Consider the following 22,938-nt stretch of genomic DNA (forward strand, 5'->3'; position numbering starts at 1 on the left):
CTACATTATAGAGTCAGAAACAAAAACAAACATCCTTACAAGTGTCCTTAGGTAGACAGACTTTGCTCCTTTCCTTCCTCTGACATATTTTGTCCATCGAGTGATTAACTTTGTACCAAGCTGTGCCCCCATGTGCTTCAAAACATCCAATTCTCAACTTCTTACAAATACTCAATCCATAGTATTTATATGTTCAAGAAAAAAGTGGAGGGAAGAAAAAAAAGCTAAAGACATATTTCTTTACATACGCAATACCATTTTTGTTTTAGAGAACTCACATGGTCCTGTAAGATTATAGCTGCCATTGCTACTCGTTTGCCCTTCAACAAAAAGTAAGAACAGCTGCGCTGATGTTCATACAACTTAAAAGAAAAAAAATGCCATTATTTAAGAAACAAACCAACAAAATGAAAAACAACCAGAAATCCTACCCCAATTTTACAGATTGGGTGTCAGCGCTGAAATGCCTTTGCCTAGCAAGAGAATATTCAAACATCTGATGTATTCGATTTCACAGTAGAACTGGCACATACTAAATGAGAATGGGATTTCCAGATTTGTCTTGGTTACCAGTCTGAAATTCTGCTTTGTGCACCTAGGAAGGTTTAAGTGAACCCCAAGAATTAGCCGCTTCACTGCAAACTAGTATGAATTCTGAGAAGCCTCAAGGCTGCAGAATCCAGTTGTGGGACAGTTGCCAACCACTAGGTCTACTCTATTAAATTATTTCTTCCCACCATAATTTGTAGAAATTGGCAAAACCACAAAATAAATCCCCACACCTGTTCAGGCCTGGGTTATTAGCAGTGGTGACAATTGATTTTTACATGGCTTTTGACTAAACCGTTGAGGTATATTTCTAGTTGAGGATGCTTTGCTGCCCGTCACACAGAGGTCATAACAAAAAAACCCCAAACCCTCAGTTCTATAACAGAAGAGTTCTTGTTTCAAATCTTGACCGAATTGCCAGCTAGTGTAATGCGGTTGGCATAGTGCATCTTGTTACTGCCTCAAAAAAAAGGTAAGTCAAAGGCTGCAATCCAGGAAAATACTGGCACTTATTGAGACGACAAGGTAAATTTTTCTCCTCTCAGACCCTATCTGCTTTTGTCAGCACCTCCATGGCTACTGTCTGCACCGATACTTGCCAGGAGAGATGAGTTTCAGCAGAAGACAGCTGCCTACAGAGACAAAAAACCTCCATGCTCCATAATAAGGAGTGCAACATGATGATGTATCATCTTGGAAGAGCTTCTTGCCCCATGCTTAACTCTATGCGCAGAGAAATAATCCTGTTAGCAGGGGAATTAAATTAGCCATCAACAGCCAAAGGGTTACAACCAGGCCAGATGAGCAGGAGCATAAGTCTAAAACAAAAAACAAAACACAGTAAAACTTATAAATGTTATATTTAAAGAGATGATAGAATAACAAAGAGAACACTAAAAAACATCAAAAAGCAAAACCATATTTGTGGTAATCTGCATTGATTTATTCTAGGTTTCAAGGCTAGAACTCAAACCAGCCAAATAACATGATTACTCTCCTCATAATTAAATAAATTTCTGCATTCATTCACTAATAGCAGTTAGGAGAAGAAATGAGAAAAATTTATTGGTGTGGCAAGGCAAGTGAAGGAAGCTGCCTATGGCATGAATGGGGAGAAGCAACATTTCAAAACCATAGACTCTCAAAAGACCACTTTATTAATGCTTCTGATCTGTATGGCTGTAAGTCGTGTAAGTACCCAAACCACAAAAACAGCAAGCTGAAGGGAGTGATAAAAAAGGGGAGGTGGAAACCCCAATACATGAATCAGGGAGTCTGTCCATATGGTAAGTAAGCCTCATGGCTGTGTGGATTAAGAAAAACATGGACACACATGTAAATTCGAAGAGATAAAAATCTTTACGTATATATATATATATATACACACACGCGCGCACACATGCACACACACACATACACATAAGGCCCAGTTAGAATTAAAGTTAGCTAGGGATGTGAAAGATAACAGGAAGGGATTCTATAGGTACATAGCAAATAAAAGACAGACTAGGGACACTGTGGGCCCTCTCCAGAAGCTATCAGGAGAACTAGCTACCCTGGATTTGGAGAAGGCTGAGGTTCTGAATGACTTCTTTGCCTCGGTCTTCACTGCCAAAGGCTCTGACCAAACCACCCAAGTCTTGGAAGGCAGATGCAGGGACTGTGAGAATGAAGACCTTGGGCCCACTGTAGGAAAGGAACTGGTTCGAGACCATCTTAAAAATCTGAACGTGCACAAGTCCATGGGACCTGATGAGATCCATCCGAGGGTCCTGAAGGAGCTGGCGAATGAAGTTGAGAAGACACTGGCCATCATATTTGAGAAATCATGGCAGTCAGGTGAAGTTCCCGATGACTGGAAAAAGGGAAATATAACCCCCATTTTCAAGAAGGGGAGAATGGATGACCCAGGGAATTACAGAGCAGTCAGTCTCACCTCTGGGCCTGTCAGAATCTTTGAGCAGATTCTCCTGGAAGGCATGCTAAGGCACATGAAAAACAACAAGGTGCTTGGTGACAGCCAGCATGGCTTCACTAAGGGGAAATCCTGCCTGACCAATTTGGTGGCCTTCTATGATGGGGCTGCAGAACTGATGGACAGGGGTAGAGCATTTGATGTCATCTACCTGGACTTGTGCAAAGCATTCCACACTGTCCCACATGACATCCTTGTCTCTAAATTGGAGAGACATCAATTTGATGGATGGACCACTCGGTGGATAAAGAACTGGCTGGATGGCCGCACACAAAGAGTTGTGGTCAATGGCTCAATGTCCAGCTGGAGATCAGTAATGAGTGGTGTCCCTCAGCAGTCGGTGTTGGGACCGGTCTTGTTCAACATTTTTGTCGGTGACATGGACAGTGGGATTGTGTGCGCCCTCAGCAAGTTTGCCGATGACACCAAGCTGTGTGGTTCAGTTGATACCCTGGAGGGAAGGAATGCCATCCAGAGGGACCTTGACACACTTGTGAGGTGGGCTGATGCCAACCTCATAAAGTTTAACCATGTCAAGTGCAAGGTCCTACACCTGGGTCGGAGCAATCCCAGGTACAGCCACAGGTTGGGCAGGGAAGAGATTCAGAGCAGCCCTGTGGAGAAGGACTTAGGGGTGTTGGTTGATGAGAAAATGAACATGAGCCGGCTTCAGTGTGCGCTCACAGCCCAGAAATCCAACCGTATCCTGGGCTGCATTAAAAGGAGCGTGACCAGCAGGTCGAAGGAGGTGATCCTGCCCCTCTACTCTGCTCTCGTGAGACCTCACCTGGAGTATTGTGTGCAGTTCTGGTGTCCTCAACATAAAAAGGACATGGAACTGTTGGAACAAGTCCAGAGGAGGGCCACGAGGATGATCAGGGGACTGGAGCACCTCCTGTATGAAGACAGGCTGAGAAAGTTGGGGCTGTTCAGCCTGGAGAAGAGAAGGCTGCGTGGAGACCTCATAGCAGCCTTCCAGTATCTGAAGGGGACCTATAGGGATGCTGGGGAGGGACTCTTCATTAGAGACTGTAGTGATAGGACAACGGGTAATGGGTTAAAACTTAAACAGGAGAAGTTTAGATTGGATATAAGGAGGAAGTTCTTTCCTGTTAGGGTGGTGAGGCACTGGAATAGGTTGCCCAGGGAGGTTGTGAATGCTCCATCCCTGGCAGTGTTCAAGACCAGGTTGGACGAGGCCTTGGGTGATATGATTTAGCGTAAGCTGTCCCTGCCCATGTCAGGGGCTTGGAACTAGATGATCTTAAGGTCCTTTCCAACCCTAACGATTCTATCATTCTATGATTGTGTGTGTGTGTGTGTGTGTGTGTGAGAGAGAGAGAGAGAGAGAGAAACGCCAAGCATGACTTCAAATAGATGCAAAAAATGTGAATCTCCTAGGTTACCGTTTTCTCATTCTAAAATGTAACCTACAGGCCTCAAATCAAGCCTTTTTCCTCCATCAAAAAATTAAACTGACAAATCTTTCATATTCCGGGATTACAGCATTAACATTGTCAGTGGGAAGCTCACCTTCCAGCAAGGTGTTAATTTTGAAGGTTATAATAATGATATGGCTTTCCAAAACCAGCTCAGATTTTCTGGTGACTTGCTAGGCTAAAGTTGGATTTCTGGGATAACGATCAGAAGGAGACATGACATAAAGTAATTACATTTCAGACACATTTCTCTTACGTTAACCACTAACTTGCACAGCTACACAGCAAGAAGCAGGGCGCCTTTGCCTTCTTCCTTTAAGTCCTGTATCTAGGATCTTAGAACAGCCAGGCCACGGCTCTCCTTTCCTGCTCCCTCACAGTCAGGACTGACACAAACTCTTAAGAGTTTTCAGACATTTTATAGAGTTTCACTTCAGCAAATAAGGCAACCTACCAATTGGTGCAGTTCTTGTTAAATTAGAAGCTGGAGGATCCCGCTCTGGGGGACAGGAGTCACAGAAGTCTGAACAGGCTGGACAAATCAGATTTCCAACGTGTATCCAGCCATTCATCTGAATGCTCACAGTTAACACCTGACCTGAGCGGCTGCACAAGTACACCGTGTCCTTGACCCACACATGCAGCCCTTGTGGAGAACAAGAAACCTTAAAATAAAAGAATGAAAGTCAAGTCTGTATTATGATTTCTCCGAAAAATGTTCTGGGGGTTGGAGGCTCTTTCAGTAAGTTAGTATTACATTCAGCAAACTCTTGGTTTTATAGAGCATAGATTAGCTGCAAGTGTTTTAACGCATCCAGAGCAAGTATTTAGTTCAAGGAGGCTTTAAAGGACTGACTGTACTCTTTCTGCAATTATGCAGCTCACTAACTGAGAACCAGAGTAAGATCCAGCTTCTGCCAAGGACTACTTTTTTAGAGTTGTGCTGTTGTTGAAAGTGTCACCTTTAGTAAGGTAGTCCTGAAGATAAGGAGGATAATGAAAAGTAAGTGACATGCACAGCACTTTCCACCTTTGAAAAAAAAAAAAATCAGAGGGACTAGTTAACATTAAGCTTCAACAAAAGAAGATTCCAGTGTAAGTATTCGTACTTAGCTGCAGAGAAAGCATCACACAGGTAAGACAGGTGAAGCCAATAGCAAGACTGGAAGTAACACACAAACCATCCCAGTGGTCATACATGTAACCTGATGCATGATCTAAACTACAGGTCTAAAATAGTTAGAAGATAGTTATAAATAGAAGATAGATATAAAACACTTAGAAGATACTTATTTTCAAAGCATGCCATATAATCTAGTGATTAAAGGCAGAGAATAGAATGTACAGCATCCAGGTGCAAAGTTCTAACTGTCATAGTCTGTATTTTATGCCAGACTTCTCCCTTTAGCATAATTAAAAAAAAGAAAAAAAGATAAATGTACTTGGTAACATCCACTACCCCAGTCAGGGTAACTGAGTTTCCTCCTGCACTGTTCCATGACAAAAGCAGATTTCTGAATCAGACATACAGAGTTTGGTCCATACTTCTCTGCACCATAGTTTTTGGTAGGATCTAAGGTAGAAAGAATATAGTAAATTGCAACTTACTAGGGGAACAGAAAATTCACATCAATTTAATATACTAAAACTAGTCAGTGTCTCCACAGGCAATTCGAGGCTGGAATCTTTCAGACCATTAATCATTATCAATTTGGAAATTATCCTGCCTTGAATATGAAGTCGGAAGAAACAGAAGCCAGTATTTTCCATCAGAACTATGTGGGTGTGTTTGCCCCACAGAGAGTGCCAGCTGTGATTGCTGGCTGGAGGGCAGAGAGTGTTTGGTTGGGTCTGAGACAATTGCACAGCTAGGTAACACCCTACAGCATTTTGGAGCTCTGCAATATTGAGCATTCATGCACTATGCTAGGAGACAAGCCTGTGACCTGGTAATTTGAAATGCTTCTTCCCTTGAGAAAAACCACACAGAGGTGGAACAGAATTATTTTTTCAGAGACTTAAAAAAGATACCCAGCCAACCAACCCCCCCCCCCCCCTTTTGTCTTATATTTGGATCATTTGGAGTTAATTTCTGTTCAGTTCTTGTATTGGATGCGTTTTCTTCCTGTGTGTATAAGGTGTGCTGCGCTTCCCATCCCAGCACAACTTTTACACAGCTAGTAGTGTAAAACTAATTTCACATCAAATTAATTAGGATATATAGCAAGTTCACTCCAGATTAACAGACATAGTCTCTTAAATACCATACTGAAGTCCTGAAAACTGACCTGGTTGGTTTTCAATTATTCTACAGTCTGAGCTGCGTTGAAATTCACCACTTAAATGCCAACTGAATTCTTGACTAAAGGGACAATAGTCAGCAATTTCTACTGAGCCACCATAATAAGGCAACTCTTCTGCTGGTACTCCATCAAGACTGTCAAAATACTGCAAAACAAAACAGGTAGTGAACAGTTTGTGCAAAGACAAGTGAACAACATTTTATATATAACCAAGCGCTGCAGGAATGCTGTTAATAACTTACAATACCTATGAAACAGATGAGCCAGAAGTATTTAAGAATACTTAAATAATGCAGAAAGATTCACAGTTGCATGTATCACTCCCCACCTCTTCCCCCCCCCCCCTCCCCCCACTTTGCAGTCATAGCATTCTCCAGCATGAAAAGAACAAATTTCTTAGCGTGCAGTGACACAAGGCAGCAGACTGGGTGAAGAAATAACTCTAAGAAAACATTCTGGGGTACTTATGCTGCACAGAAACATTTCCATCTGATATTTGGTTAGATGGCCAAGCGATATCCTTATTGCTTTATTAAGATCACAAGGCTTTTTTTTCCAGCCTTCAGGCTGCTTATAATATACTAAGAAGACATTTTTCACAATATCTACTCTTGTCTACTAGTTCAGAATTAAAAAAATGAAACAAATATAATCACCTGGCTGCAAAGCACAAGAATTAAAACAGTTAGTTATGTGCCAAAGCAAGATTCATTATACCTGATATTCCTGAGGTAACTGCTTTGGAAACTTCTGTAAGTTGCACACTGCTACTGCTCTTTGGTCCTGCCTGCAGGTTAGCTGCAAAGGATTACTCCTCAAAGTGTCACAGTATGGACTGATCAATTGCCTCCTCAAAAAGAAAAATCACATTAGATCAGTGTAACTGCTTTTCATAATTTAACTAAGCAGCCTGTCAAGTCAGGCTGTTCCCACTCTCCGCCACATTGGTCAATCAAACATAAAAGCTCTCACTTCTTCTCTGGAGGCTAATTATTATTTGTCTTTTTATTAGACCTTTCTAATTTGAAGAATATCAAACCAAAGTTACAATGCACCTATTTAATTTTAATGGCATTGCTTTGTAAATTCTAAAGAAAAAACCTAAAACATACAAGCAAAACAGGCCGCCACACAGCTGTGTCCTAGAAATTTACTAGTACTGTAACAAAGAAAGAAGGAAGGCTTTGTGCTGAAGATGTCTCTCAGAAGGCTTTGTTGTGAAGATGCCTGTCATCATCTTCTGTGGCTTTAAGTACAATCCAGTAACGCAAAATTACATAGGCTGCATTTCCAATTAACAGGGACAAAATAAGATAGCAAACACTCCAGATTAAGTCCCTCTTTCCTCTCTAAATCATAGCCCTCTTAAAGTGTAGAATGTGCTTACACTACAAGATGTTTGGCTCTGCTTTTATTGTGTGGGATACTTCTGCTCTTAATACATTTTGTGTGCTCCTTCTTGGGTGCATCCTGAAGGTACTTAAGAGGGCATTCCTTGTTAATCTGTCTCTACTTCTTTTTACTGAGTTGCATGTGAAGGACAAACGTAAACAAGCATCAGAGTTTCTTCTTTAAAAAGATCGTATTCTTACTTCTGTCTCTTTTGGTCAATCCAGAATTTACAGCTCTTCATCACAAAGTCACAGCCTTTATTGCGTCCCCACTCTAGTTTCTCTGCCATGCTGTAATTTGCTTTATACCAGCTGCAAAGGCATTTTGAAATGAGAACATAGTTAATTAAAAAAAAATAGTGTTCTGATTAATAAAACAACAATTCAAAGAACTTCAAACTATGCCTCAAGGTCTTCAAATGAAGAAAAAAAGGGAATCTGTATCCCTTTCTGTCTATAACAAAATATATTGCAATTTCACAATTTTTCAAGTCACAATGAACTAAAAGAAATTTGCATTGTTTGCTTCTTCAACAGCAATGCATTGCGATCTTCAGAGGAACACAGCCTACAAGAAGACAAAATTTTTGACAAATTATGCTTTTGATCTGCAAGAAGAGTTTAAAAATTATTCTACAGGATTTATAGATGCAGAAGGTTTTATAGAATTAGAGATGTGTGCACGTCTACGGGGGTATGATACAATAGGCATCACAGAAACATGGTGGGATGGCTCCTATGACTGGAGTGTTGGAATGGAAAGTTACAGGCTCTTTAGAAAAGACAGGCCCGGCAGGCAGGGAGGGGGAGTTGCCCTTTATGTTAGGGATAGGCTGGAGAGTATGGAACTCTATCTGGGGTCAGGTGAGCAGTCCACAGAGAGTTTGTGGGTCAGGGTTAAAGGGAATACAGCTATGGGAGACATCACTGTGGGGATCTGTTACAGACCGCCTGATCAAGGAGAGCCTGCGGATGAAGCACTCTATAGAACAGCCTCACGCTCGCAGGCCCTTGTTCTCATGGGTGACTTCAACCACCCTGACATCTGTTGGAAGGATGGTACGGCCCGGCACAAGCAGTCCAGGAGGTTCCTTGATTGTGTGGAAGACAACTTCCTTCTGCAAGTAATAGAGGAGCCGACAAGGAGAGGTGCCATGCTTGACCTTGTGCTCACCAACAGGGAAGGGCTCGTTGGAAATGTGATGCTCCAGGGCAGCCTTGGATGCAGCGATCATGAGATGGTCGAATTCAAGATTCTCAGGACAGTGAGAAGAACATGCAGCAAACTCACTGCCCTGGACTTCAAAAGAGCAGACTTTGGCCTCTTCAGGAACCTGCTTAGTAAGGTTCCATGGGATACAGCCCTAGAGGGCAGGGGGATCCAAGACTCTTGGTTGATATTCAACCAAGCTCAGGAGTGTTGCATCCCAACCAGAAGGAAGTGCAGCAAGAGGGCCAGGAGACCTGCTTAGATGGATGAGGAGCTGCTGAGGAAAATTCAAATGAAAAAAGAAGCTTATAATAAGTGGAAGCAAGGACAGGTGGCCTGGAAAGACTACAGGGATGTTGTCCAGGAAGCTAGGGACCAGGTTAGGAAAGCTAAGGCCCAGTTAGAATTAAACTTAGCTAGAGGTATTAAAGATAACAGGAAGGGATTCTACAGGTACGTAGCAAATAAAAGACAGACTAGGGAGAATGTAGGCCCCTCAGGAAGCTCTCAGGAGAACTGGCTACACAGGATTTGGAGAAGGCTGAGGTTCTGAATGACTTCTTTGCCTCGGTCTTCACTGCCAAAGGCTCTGACCAAACCACCCAAGTCTTGGAAGGCAGATGCAGGGACTGTGAGAATGAAGACCTTGCACCCACTGTAGGAGAGGAACTGGTTCGAGGCCATCTTAAAAATCTGAATGTGCACAAGTCCATGGGACCTGATGAGATCCATCCGAGGGTCCTGAAGGAGCTGGCGAATGAAGTTGAGAAGACACTGGCCATCATATTTGAGAAATCATGGCAGTCAGGTGAAGCTCCCAATGACTGGAAAAAGGGAAATATAACCCCCATTTTCAAGAAGGGGAAAATGGATGACCCGGGGAATTACAGAGCAGTCAGTCTCACCTCTGTGCCTGGCAAAATCTTTGAGCAGATTCTCCTGGAAGGCATGCTAAGGCACATGAAAAACAACAAGGTGCTTGGTGACAGCCAGCATGGCTTCACTAAGGGGAAATCCTGCCTGAGCAATTTGGTGGCCTTCTATGATGGGGCTGCAGAACTGATGGACAGGGGTAGAGCAGTTGATGTCATCTACCTGGACTTGTGCAAAGCATTCCACACTGCCCCACACGACATCCTTGTCTCTAAATTGGAGAGATATCAATTTGATGGATGGACCACTCGGTGGATAAAGAACTGGCTGGATGGCTACACACAAAGAGTTGTGGTCAATGGCTCAATGTCCAGCTGGAGACCAGTAACGAGTGGTGTCCCTCAGGGATTGGTGTTGGGACCAGTCTTGTTCAACATCTTTGTCACTGACATGGACAGTGGGATTGAGTGCACCCTCAGCAAGTTTGCCGATGACACCAAGCTGTGTGGCTCGGCTGATAACCTGGAGGGAAGGAATGCCATCCAGAGGGACCTTGACACGCTTGTGAGGTGGGCTGATGCCAACCTCATGAAGTTTAACCATGCCAAGTGCAAGGTCCTACACCTGGGTCAGAGCAATCCCAGGCACAGCTACAGGTTGGGCAGAGAAGAGATTCAGAGCAGCCCTGTGGAGAAGGACTTGGGGTGTTGGTTGATGAGAAAATGAACATGAGCCGGCTTCAGTGTGCGCTCACAGCCCAGAAAGCCAACCGTATCCTGGGCTGCATCAAAAGGAGAGTGTGACCAGCAGGTCAAAGGAGGTGATCCTGCCCCTCTACTCTGCTCTCGTGAGACCTCACCTGGAGTATTGTGTGCAGTTCTGGTGTCCTCAACATAAAAAGGACATGGAACTGTTGGAACAAGTCCAGAGGAGGGCCACGAGGATGATCAGGGGACTGGAGCACCTCCTGTATGAAGACAGGCTGAGAAAGTTGGGGCTGTTCAGCCTGGAGAAGAGAAGGCTGCGTGAAGACCTCATAGCAGCCTTCCAGTATCTAAAGGGGGCCCTACAAGGATGCTGGGGAGGGACTCTTCATTTGGGACTGTAGTGAGAGGACAACGGGTAATGGGTTAAAACTTAAACAGGGGAAGTTTAGGTTGGATATAAGGAGGAAATTCTTTCCTGTTAGGGTGGTGATGCACTGGAATGGGTTGCCAAGGAAGTTGTGAATGCAGTGTTAAAGGCCAGGTTGCAGAGAGCCTTGGGCAACATGGCTTAGTGTGAGGTGTCCCTGCCCATGGCAGGGGGGTTGGAACTAGATGATCTTAAGGTCCTTTCCAACCCTAATTATTCTATTATTCTAACATAGAAGACTTATATTAAGAAAAAAGTAAAGAGATATTACAAACAGTACTATGCATTGCAATCCAATCCAAATATTAAAGGCTAGATTAAGAATAGATGGATTTTGAAATACATAAAGAAAAATGAACATACTAGGTTTACATCCTTGTATAATGCAATGCTTATATACACCCATTATCTACTGTGTTGCAGTTTGATAAGCACAAGTTCATCAATTCCAAGTAAAATCAAGTACAAAAAAAAAAAAAAAAAAAAATCAAACAACCTCCTTCCAACCTCCCCCCATCCATATTAATTCTTACCCTGTATCTTCCATTAAGGCTAAGGTGATCCTGGAAAACACTCGATTCTGCGTATGGGATCCAGTCATTGCTTCATTCTGAAAGTCACCAGTTACTATTAGCAAGCCATTGAAAAGCCTTATTGTAAGAAAATGCTTCCTATGAAAAAGGATTTTATTTCCAGTCCCTTCTTACTATTGACAACCAAATTCCAACCTCTTCCATAAAAGTGATCAAAAGTGCAACTCCTTTCCCTACTCCATCCTACAAAGTTTTCGTGTGAGGTGCCTCTGCCCATGGCAGGAGGGTTGGAACTAGATAATCTTAAGGTCCTTTCCAACCCTAACTATTCTAGGATTCTATGATTCTATAAGTCAGAAATGCCATTCCAAATTCTCGCTAAATCTTATCCATGACCAATGTGTATTTGTTTTTCTCTAGGCAAAATAAAACTCTTCTCTCTTCTAGCATATTTATCAACAGCAATCACACCAGGTCTTCTGTCTCCTTTTGGCAAGATGAAAGCCAAGCTCATTTAATTTTCTTGTGTAAGACTGATTTTTAGTTTCCACACAATTTCTAGTAGTCCTTTTCAGCATAGCTCACATGACTCAAGAAATACAGCACTCCAAATAAAGCTTTATTAGAGCAGCAGTTGAATTTTCCACCTCTTTTAAAAATAAGCAAGCCCACGCCATCCTCAAAAGAGCAACTCCAGTCACATTTTCCTAGTTAGTTTCTTAATCATCTTATAACTGGCAATTGTAACACCCACGTCTTTTTTCCTGCTCAGTCATTTCCATCTGATAAGCTTCAGGCTTACAACAAAAGTCACTCACCCTTAATTACACAATTCTGGGATTTCTACTACTGAACTTCATCTCATTTCTATTGTTTCTTCAAAACATGTAGCTGTCCAGCCTTTCCTGTCCACTACTGCAATTAGGAGGAGTTACCACTAGCAAATTAGTAGTGTCAAATTTGCTTTCTCCAATAGGAACCTGATCAAGACCAAAACCAAACTATACCAGTTACTTTCCAGATACAAAGTTTCTACATTTCCAGAGAAAGGAGACTAGCAATAGTATCCTATTATTATGTCAATCCTATTCAGCCCTTAGAATTATCCTCATTCTAATGGCAGTCTTTCCATTTGGCTTTAAACTACTGTTCCACACTAAAGGTTACTGAAAATCAGGAAAAGCTAACAATTCTGGCCTCAAGAAAAACACATTTTTCAAGATTACTGCCACAAACAGGTCTGTGCTGAAGCATTACCTTCTTGTTTACTTCACTGCATATAACAGTAACTAGAAAGTGTATCTCTGCAAACACACTACAAAGTTATAAATAAAAATAAGCTTAAATGAAAAGTGTTTTCAGGATGAAAAGCATTTCCTTGATCAGATGAGGTTCTGGAGTAGAGATAGCAAATGCTAACCCCAGGGCACGTGAATAAAGATTAAGTCAAGATAATGAATAGGCAGAACAATCAAATATTGGAGGCAGAGGGTGACAAAGTTGAAATTACTCAAAGGACTATCCCTTTTTCCTAAGAAAAAGAAACATACTTTCTCAAAAAGGCAAATGGCAGACAAAAGTAAGAGAAATTAAGTCTTTCAGTAATCATCTTACCTCAAACTCATACTCTGAGACTTAGCAACAAGATAAGAAGATAGATTTATCTAGAAATTGGATGTTTAAGTATTTTTAGCTTAGTACTGTTTGTGATGTTTTTGGATGAAATTTGATACAACTGCTTTTCAAGGCTCCAATAGGTTCCACTATAAACCTAAAAAAAAACGCAGAGGAACAGATGTTCCCACCCCCACCCCATTCCTAATATCAGCACTAACCTCCAACAATCTTTTTTCCCAGTGATTGAGCTCGGTACCCATGCCACCTTGATTTTCAAGCTCCATTCCCTCTAGAATTGGACAATTAAAATGTTTTCGAGCTTCTTCCTAGAAGAAAAACATTTCAGATCAACTCTCATAATATTGAGATGGATACCTGTATACAGTCCTCATGTTCTAGAATTATCTCTTCAAAGCATTTTAGCATTTCTTTTTCTATCATCTTGATTTCCTCTGAGGATAAAAACACTTCTACTGAGAAGCTGAGTAAGCCAGCAAGTAACCCAGCACCAAGTCTAACAATATGTCTACTTATCTCCTGGAAATACATGATGAAAGTTACAAGACTAAAACACCAATGGAATTAGCTGAGAATGGCATGCACTCACTTAAAACCATAAAAAACCTAAACAACCAAAAAAGCGAACAGCATAGGAACACTATCACCCTGCTTCTGCCAAATGTTTCAGATAAAAAAACACTTTTCTACTAGGAATCTCTATGTGCCACTTAGTTTTGTATGGGGGGAGTGTTTTCTGCAAGATATCTGAAAAACCTTCAGAGGGATCACAAGAACTCTGTGCTTTCACAGTCAGGAGCCCAGCTACACTCTTGGTAGTGCCAGTGAGGCACTATCCAAGAGCACCTTTACATGCTCTGGCGAGTTTGTGCAGCATGGCCAATTTTAAAAACGGGGTAACTAAGTCTGCTCTATATACTAGGTTACATGTAAAACAAACAAGAAGATTATTTGTGGCCAAATATGATTAACATTGTAACTTGTTTCCAATCCAAGCATAGCTTAAGCATATGTTCCCTTGGGGGCGGGGGAAGCAAGACAGATTTCAAGAATACTTGAGGAATTTCTTTTTTAAATGTGACAAAACGTTCGCTGCATTATTTTGTAATCAATAAAATTAGAAAGAGATTAAAGCAATGCTTTTAAAGAGAAAAGTAGAAAATAGGATGAACTTACAAAAGAGAAAAAACAGTGACAATAGTATCTGTTAAGGCAACTAGATGTCTAAACTTGTAGGAAGACTAATCTAAAGAGTAGGATTAAGGAATCTATTCAACATCAGTTTTTCTTAACCTTTTATAGCTTACCTCCCAGTCCCTTAATTGTCTCTTTACTATGTCAATTTATTTATTTCATGCCCTTGTAAACCATTTTCCACTTCACTTTTGAATCTTACCCTCTCAACTAATTATACTGTCAGGGAAAGAGTATTCATTATTAGGTTATTACTTCCTAAAGAAGAAATATTTATGACTCAAGAATGTGATGGTAACTTTGGCATACAAAGTTTAAAATTTAAAGTTTATTCACACTTACAACTACACGAGGTGTTATCAGAAGATAAACAGTATGGCGCAGCATTTTTCCCCCACGTATGTCCCATAACCTCACTGCTTTATGAATGACTTTATTGCTCCACTGATACAAACCTAGACTGTAAGAACAACATTCTGGTTACACATCTTTCCCACAAATACATACTACTGAGCAAAGAATTATCTCTGTAAGAAACAGAATCATGAATAATTTCTGCACTTCCTCATGCTTTCCAAAATTTAAATTTATTATGCAACATTTCTCCTTTGCAAGATATGCATTTATTATATGCATATGTCTGACTTAATAAGCCAAAGATTATTAAAAAGATACCTGTAGACTCAAGATGTATTTTGTGCAGTTACTGAAAGTGCAAGGAACAAAATAAAAATCCTCAGAAATGCTATTATAAAAAAGGTCAACAAAATTAAAAGTTTTCTACCCTCCCACCTCCATAAATCGCTGGAACACTTCTACAGTATCAACTTAATGAAGAAAACAAATTGAATAACAATTGTTATTGAAGAAAAAATTTCTTCAGTAACAAGTCTGAAAAATCACACAATAGACTACACACATTCTGCAGCGTGCAGTCAGTTCTGCGTAACTATAAACCTTGACTGATATATGTCTTAAAAATGAACTGCACTGACATTAGACAGACTACAGAAAATACAAGTCTCAATTTAGTTAAGGTGTTCAGCAAGCATCAGACTTCAAGCACGGATAGTTTTAATGCTTAACGTCAAGCCTCCTGATAAATGAAATCCTGCCTTAGTTTGTAATACATGTGGATAATACAAGTGCTTACTGCTAATGTAAAGAAAGACTAAAAAAACAGCACACATGAATGTTTGAACATAATAAAGGGAAAAAATTCTAAAAATGGAATCAGGCGGAATTTTCAACAGGCAAAAATACATTCCAAAAAGGAAATGTGAAAATATCCTTCAATGGGAGTACAGAGCAGTCTCAAAAAATAAAATACCTTTCATTAAAAGGAGGGAGTCCATCCGCATATCTTGCTGTCAGAGGTTTTCCATCATCATTACGATAAAATGCAAACAGTCCAGCAGAGAAACCCTTCAAGTAGAAAACCAAGCACACAGAAACCTTTGGTAAGACATTCACATGCAAAGTCAAATGCCATGAAAGAATTATCACACCCACCACAGATAAACTGGAAGTACCACATTTCAAGGCAATTAACACAAATTGAAGGAGGCAAAGAATGGGCTTTCCTCCACCAATCATCATTCTCTGGCAACAAGCTGGAGGTACATGAGGAAGCAGGCACAGATTTCAGGGAAATACATTTTATAACATCAACCCTTACCAGTGCATGGATAATCTCATGTTTCACTGTAGATAACATGCCAACGAACTCCTGAGATTGTGTTGAAATCATATTTGGACACAAGTTAGCATATCCTGCTATTGGCCTGGAAGACAGTTTTAAAATTAAATTGTTTTCAGTAAGATACTAGAAAATTCAAATGATACTCACTTGAAGAGGCAGAAGGTTTAAAATAAAAATGAGTGCTTCCAAACAACTTCCCAAGTAATTTCTAAAATGTCTGTTAAAAATACAGCAACTGTACTGCTGTCAGTTGAAATGGGGAGGGGATGGGTTCAATCTCTATAGTCAGTATTCGGCACAGGTGCTATCCTGTGTAAGAGATCTGAATTTTAGCTGAGGCAAACTATAGAGGTATAAAGTGTTACAATGACTACAACCGACATTCACTTCAACAGAAACAGGATCTTGAGATAAAGTTTAGACAGTAACAACAGAGGATTAGCTTTGACTTAAATGCCTTTCAGCTTTGCAAGTTAAACACCATTTGATGGTATTGTGGTTTTACATAAATACAGCACTTGTCTATTTCACTAACGATTTCTACTTTACTGTATTATGCAGCGCAATTAAAACTCCACATCTAACCAATTTAAAACACTTGTAAGCTTAATTTAAAAAAAGAGTTTGCAACAGAGGGAATACTTGCCTGTCCATTTCAGCTTCCAGTTGGCAGTAGGCTGCATATGCAATGATATTTTCATGGCCACACCTTTCAGTAGTGAGAGCACTAACGTAAAGTACAAAGTCAGCGTCTCGAACCCCTTCTTGGTCAGGTAAGCCAGTGGGCCCACAGTGCCATTCATTTTCACTGCACACCCTGCATTGCTTTGACAATATTCAAATGGAACAATATAAATACTCAAAATAATCAAAATTTTGCATGACAAAATTCAATTAGTTTGAAGTCAAGAATAAATCCCATTGTAAGCAATCAGAAATGAGAAAACTCCCTGCAAGGGCCATAAATGAAACCAGAGCCAACTTTCAAATGACTAGCTTTTTTTATTTATTACACACCAGGAAGGGGGCAGCTTCTGAAGGAAACAAAAAAAAAAATAAAGGTCCACAGAGCCAGATATCCCAAAACTAGCACCCTTTATTTCCTACAAATTGAAAAATTCTTGGCTCACGGAAATAGTATACCTAAGTCATAACTGCTTTTCACATGTAGCATGGTACATTTGTAATACCGTAGCTGAAACTTCAAGATAAGAGAAAGAAAGAAATCTACTGAACACATACTGTGGTTGAATTAAAAATTCATGCAAAAGAACAAGTTGGAAGCATTTCCTGCACTGTGCTGCTGGTTCAGAAGATAACCTCTTAAAATATGGTCTTCAAAAAAAAATCAGAATTTATTATTAATTCTGGGAAAATCGGACAAATTACTCATGGACTAAGGTGAATTACAAAGTGAGTAGCAGTAATTTAACAAGCTTTGAACCTCATCCTCTTTGTACAATTCACTATAACACAGGCTTAGAGAACAGTAAACAGTCCAGTTTTATTTGACTTTTGGTTGAACAGAATAAACTAAAGAAAATCCCAGTAACTGAAGTTGTTCTATTCTGCCACTCGAACGTAGTGATCCCCCACAAAAAGGTCACTTCTGCACAGTTAGTAATATTAGCTTTTTAATTAATTTCCACAAACAATAATATTTCAAAGGTTAAGAAGCACTTGGATGGCTTAGCTTACCTGGAGATGTTTCACAGGAACTATAACTGGCCCACACCTTGTGTGGTCTGCACAGGCTCCTCGGCAGTATCTGTGAGGATCCGCTTTCCTCCTTAAGTATTGGTTTGTGGCACACTGCCTTCAATAAAACATGAAGGACAGTCAGCACTGGTTTATTATTAGACTGTAGAATAGTCTTACAGCACCCAACAGCACTACAAATACAGGTATTTAATGCAACTCTACAGTGAGAATTGTTAGTTACCCTGCTCTGGAAGACAATGCAGTTGGAGTATCCACATGTTTAAAGAGAGATTAGGAACAAGTTAATAAATAGGGGTATGTGTAAAGGAAACCAGCAGCATGTATACCCTTTAACAGCTCTGATACAACACATGGAGACGTTGACCATGGAAAGTAGGCAGATTTGTGTGTTCTCCCTAAATAGCATCTGCTACCACCACTGGGTCAGGTGGGCCACTGGTCTGATTCAGGAGGGCATTTCTTACGCTGCCGTTTCCATTTCAAAGGCTATACAATGCAATGTTAAACATCAAATATAGCAAGTGATTTTCAACAAAGTTTCATGTACCTGCTTAGTAATATAGTACCCGTGGATTTGCGCACTTGAAATGTCTTCTCCAAATAAGATATAGCTTGTGGAAAAAGTTTGCTCTGAATAGAACAAAAATAAAAGTCACCCAGCAGCAGTGCAGATATAACTCACCTTAAAATCATTAACTACCAAGTTATATGGTAGAGCAGAATAGCAAAAATCCAGACTTCCTAAGAAGTTCAAATGCTAGGAAATATTTTGTTTCAGTTCCAATATTCTGTTATTCCAAATATTTCACTATTTTGTATTAGGATGGCAAAATGAGAACAGAACCAGCACTAATTTGAATGCACAGCTTCAAAGAGGATTCAAAAACTATGTACATCCTGCCCACTGAAACCTTTACATCTTGGGGTGTAGCAAACACCTGTCAAACAACATTCAACAGAATACTGGAAGCATTTGAAATAGAGGCATCATCTGTATACAAAGCCTTAGTCTCCCAGACTAGAGGATATGAAATTGCTGGTATACAAAGCCTTTAACTAAATTTGCACTAAGCTTAGCATCCCTGTAATAAGTACGTACAAACAAAAAGGGGAAGCAAATATGACATACCTTTATAAGGTGTCTTTTCTCAGGTAGCAAACTATTTTATAAACAAAACAAACAAGCTTTAGTTAATAGGATTTTAATTCTCAGATATGTGGCGGCCGGGGGGGGGGGGGGGGGGGGAGGGTGGGGGTGGTGGTGTTGGAATGTCACAACACTATACTCACTCCTCAACACTTCTGTCATAGGTGATGTTAATTCTTAGCTGCTGATCCACGTTTCTCTTCAAGACATGATTTTCCTTTAGAGGGACTTGGTAGACAACCTGTCAGGGAGAGGACGAAACCGCTGGAGGAGGACAGCCACATCAGTGGGGGCTTCCCGCTCCTCCCCACCTACGAGAGCACCTTTTTGTCCGTCTTTACACAAAGCCCCTTCCCCCCTTTCTCCTCCCACGCCGCCGGGACGGTCAGGCAGACACCGCACCGCACCACACCACACCGCACCGCACCACACCACACCGCACCGCACCGCACCGCACCGCACCGCTCCGCCGCCCTCACCAGCGCTGACACCGACCACACCCAAGGGGGGGCCAAGCGGCCAGACCCGCACAGCTCGGCCCGCGGAAGGCGGGCGGGCGGGCGGGCGGGCGGGGACCCTTCGCCCCCAGCCCCTCGCAGCAGCCTAAGGAACCCGCCGGCCGCCCCACCTCCTCGCCGCTGGGCACGCGGTGGTGACAGGACGAGGAAGAGGATGGAGGAAGGGCGGCGACACGGCCGCAGCCCAGAAGCGGCAGCAACAGCAGCGCGGCGGTAAAAGCTGCCAGCAGCGGCCGCCAAGAGCGGCACGGCCAGAGGCGCCCATCGCCCGGCTCGGCGGCCATCTTCGACTGCCCGTCCGCAGCGTCGCCATGGAGGCAGCGCCGGCGGTAGTAGTCCCCGCCAATGGGCTAGCGGGGAGCGCGGGAGAAGGTGGGGCGGAGGCGACGGACGCTCCTGATTGGGAGGAGCTCACCGAGGGGTGGGGCAGGGGGTGAGGCGAAGGTGGCGGAGGGCGCGCGGCTCGGAGCCGTGCAGTGCAGCGTAGTGCGGCGTTTGCAGGGTCAGCGCAGTGCAGTGCGGTACAGCACGAGGGAAGCGTAATGCAGTGCAGTGCAGTGCAGTGCTCTGCAGTTGAGCCTCCTGCACAGTGGTGCGGGGCAACAGTGTGGTTGGTGCCTGTGAGGCAAGGCAGTGCTGGGTGGTGGACAGCAGTGTGGTTAGGGGGCAGGGCAACACAGGGCGATGCAGTGCTGGGTGGCGCAATGCAGCGCCGTGCAATCCGGTTGGATGCGGTGTGGCACAATGCACTGTTGTGGAGCAATCCAGTTGGGTCTATGCAGTGCTGAGGGGAGCTGTGCATCACATTGCTGCAAGCCTCACAGAGCTTCGGTTGCCCTGCTGCTATTAAAAGCCAGTGCCCAGCTCAGCAAGGCCCCTCATTCTCTCACCTAGACCGAGCTCCTTGGTCTCTGGGAATCCTGCACCTAGAGGAGTTTTCTCCAGGCTCTGAGTCTGAAATCCTACAGCTGGGAAGCAAAGTCCTTTTGCAGCCAGCCCACCCCAGCACTTGAGTCTGGAGCTGAGATTTCAGTCTTCCTATGTGATGCAGCCCTTTTCTCAGCCCCCCAAACTCTGTACAAAGTATCCCTACATTTCTAGTACAGAAACTAGTCAAGAATCTCTTAACACCACCAACAGGGATAACAACTGTCTGGGGTTGTATAGTGCTTCATCTTGCAGCTCCTGCTGTGTTCCAAGGGAATTCAATTATAATGAGGGCCATGCAGATAGGAGGTGGTGTGTCCTGGCTCACCCAGTAGCTCTGTGGCAGCAGGGGAGAAGCTGGTAGATGCCTGGTACTGTCAGTTCTCTGTCTAGTTGCTCTGGCTAGTTCCAAAATACAGAAAAGCACCCAAACAGGCAGAAAAGGGAGAAAAGCATCCTCACCTTTTCACAGGGAGCAAAATCTATTAAAGCAGGATTGGCTTAAACTCTGCTTTGCTTTAAATGGGAACTTATGCAGGACATGTGTTGCACAGGCATCTGCTAGGAAGAGAAGAAATTTTTTACATTGCTGCCTGTCACCTACAGATACCTTAAGTGTTTTTTCCCCCTTTGCAGGTAATAAGAACATCTTGGTGGGGTTTTAAGACATCATGGCAGCTAGTTGCAACGCAGGTCTCCTTTGGACTAAGAAAGAATAATTTCACCTAGAGTCTGTATACAAATCTGTTACTCAGACAATACCAGAAAACAGTTTTGTCTTTTAAGCCATTTCTGCTTCTCACTATTCATAGCATCCCTGTGACATAAAGACGTTCAAACATAAAGCAACACATCTACTTGAAGTGTGTTCAAAATACCACGCAGCCCCTTGGTCACTGTCCCCCAACCCCCAAGTGGGATGGAAAAAAGGTAAGGCCTGCAGGTTGAGATAACAACAGTTTAATAATTAAAATAAGGTATAATCCTACTACTAATAATGAAAAGTGAAATAATAAAAAGAGAGAAAGAAAAAAAAGCCCAGGTGCTGCACAATACAGCTGCTCACCACTTGGTGACTGATACCCAGCCTGGCCCAAAGTAGCAATCAGTCCCTTCCAGGTAACTGTCCCCAATTTATATACCAGTTGTTTATATAGTACAGCATGATGTGCTGTGGTATGGAATACCCCTTTGGCTAGTTTGGGTCAGGTATCCTGTCTCTGCTCCCTCCTGGCTTCTTGTGCCCGTCCTCACCGGCAGAACAACAGACTGAGAAGTCCTTGAGCAAGGTCAAGACTACTTAGCAATAACTAAAGCACTACTGTGTTACCAGCACTGTTATCAGGCTAAAGCCAAAACACAGCACTGCACCCGCTACTGGGAAGAATATTAACTCTGTTCCAGCCGAAACCAGGACACTTAGTAACACAATGTAGCTGTTTGAAACTACTTTCATTAAAAACAAGTGTACATGGCTTTTGATTGGCAGTTGTAAGATTGTAACTATAATTAAATGTACAGCTTCAAAAGATATACGAATACCATTATTTACTTGCTTCACAGAATTTTAAAAGTTTTCAAGTGCTTTAAACGTGGTAACTGAGTTATGCACCTGTAGATGACCCTCTACAAATCAGTAATTCTGACCAGAAGACAAACTCATAGAATCATAGAATCATAGAATAGTTAGGGTTAGGAAGGACCTTAAGATCTTCTAGTTCCAACCCCCCTCCCATGGGCAGGGACACCTCACACTAAACCATGTCACCCAAGGCTCTCTGCAACCTGGCCTTTAAGACCACCAGGGATGGAGCATTCACAACTTCCCTGGGAAACCCTTTCCAGTGCCTCACCACCCTAACAGTAAAGAACTTCCTCCTTATATCCAATCTAAACTTCCCCTGTTTAAGTTTGAACCTGTTACCCCTTGTCGTATCCTTTGACCTGCTGGTCACGCTCCTTTTGATACAGCCCAGGATAAGGTTGGGTTTCCGGGCTGCAGGCACATACTGAAGCCGGCTCATGTTCATTTTCTCATCAACCAACACCCCCAAGTCCTTCTCCACAGGGCTGCTCTGAATCTCTTCTCTGCCCAACCTGTAGCTGTGCCTGGGATTGCTCCGACCCAGGTATAGGACCTTGCACTTGGTATGGTTAAACTTCATGAGGTTGGCATTAGCCCACCTCACAAGCGTGTCAAGGTCCCTCTGGATGGCATTCCTTCCCTCCAGTGGATCAACCGAATCAAACAGCTTGGTGTCATCAGCAAACTTGCTGAGGGTGCACTCAATCCCACTGTCCATGTCAGCAACGAAGATGTTAAACAGGACTAGTCCCAACACCGATCCCTGAGGGACACCACTCGTTACCGGTCTCCAGCCGGACATTGAGCCACTGACCACAATTCTTTGTGTGTGGCTGTCATGGTTTAAACCCAGTCAGGTAACTCGTTCACTCACTCCCCTCCTTCTTTCCCTCTCCCTACTCCCGGAGGGACAGAGAGGAGAATCAAAAGAATGCAATGCCCACGGGTTGAGATAAGAACAGTTTAGTAACTAAGGTATAACACAGATCACTACTGCTGCCACCAATGATAACAATGATAAAGGAAATAACAAGGGAAGAGAATACAACACCTCAGCACCAGCCGACCGATAACTCGCCCCCCCCCAGCCCGACCAAGCAC

General features: G+C 42.5%; 1 protein-coding gene across 3 annotated transcripts; it reads right to left on the minus strand.

Annotated features, from left to right (window-relative positions):
* Nucleotides 1-48: 48 nt before the first annotated feature.
* On the minus strand, nt 49-19,717 carry LMLN (leishmanolysin like peptidase). 3 transcript variants are annotated; one of them, XM_057430084.1, is made up of 17 exons: nt 19,436-19,717; nt 18,951-19,048; nt 18,790-18,820; nt 18,208-18,290; nt 17,637-17,754; nt 16,585-16,763; nt 15,915-16,020; nt 15,567-15,661; nt 14,579-14,696; nt 13,243-13,350; nt 11,408-11,484; nt 7,859-7,969; nt 6,984-7,113; nt 6,252-6,411; nt 5,406-5,536; nt 4,418-4,628; nt 49-1,367 (listed from the first exon to the last, which is right to left on the minus strand). In XM_057430084.1, exons 1-17 carry the CDS (start codon nt 19,607-19,609, stop codon nt 1,273-1,275), a joined length of 2,025 nt encoding a protein of 674 aa, XP_057286067.1. In that variant the 5' UTR covers nt 19,610-19,717; the 3' UTR covers nt 49-1,272. The 3 variants fall into 3 exon arrangements, with proteins under 3 accessions (XP_057286067.1, XP_057286066.1, XP_057286068.1); XM_057430083.1 differs by having other exon boundaries at nt 6,984-7,116; XM_057430085.1 differs by lacking the exon at nt 4,418-4,628 and having other exon boundaries at nt 6,984-7,116.
* Nucleotides 19,718-22,938: the final 3,221 nt, after the last annotated feature.

The sequence above is a fragment of the Pezoporus wallicus genome, unplaced genomic scaffold (assembly GCF_028554395.1).
Source record: "Pezoporus wallicus isolate ANWC-B61680 ecotype Strahan unplaced genomic scaffold, APGP_CSIRO_Pwel_v1 contig_5261, whole genome shotgun sequence".
Classification (NCBI taxonomy): Eukaryota; Metazoa; Chordata; class Aves; order Psittaciformes; family Psittacidae; genus Pezoporus; species Pezoporus wallicus.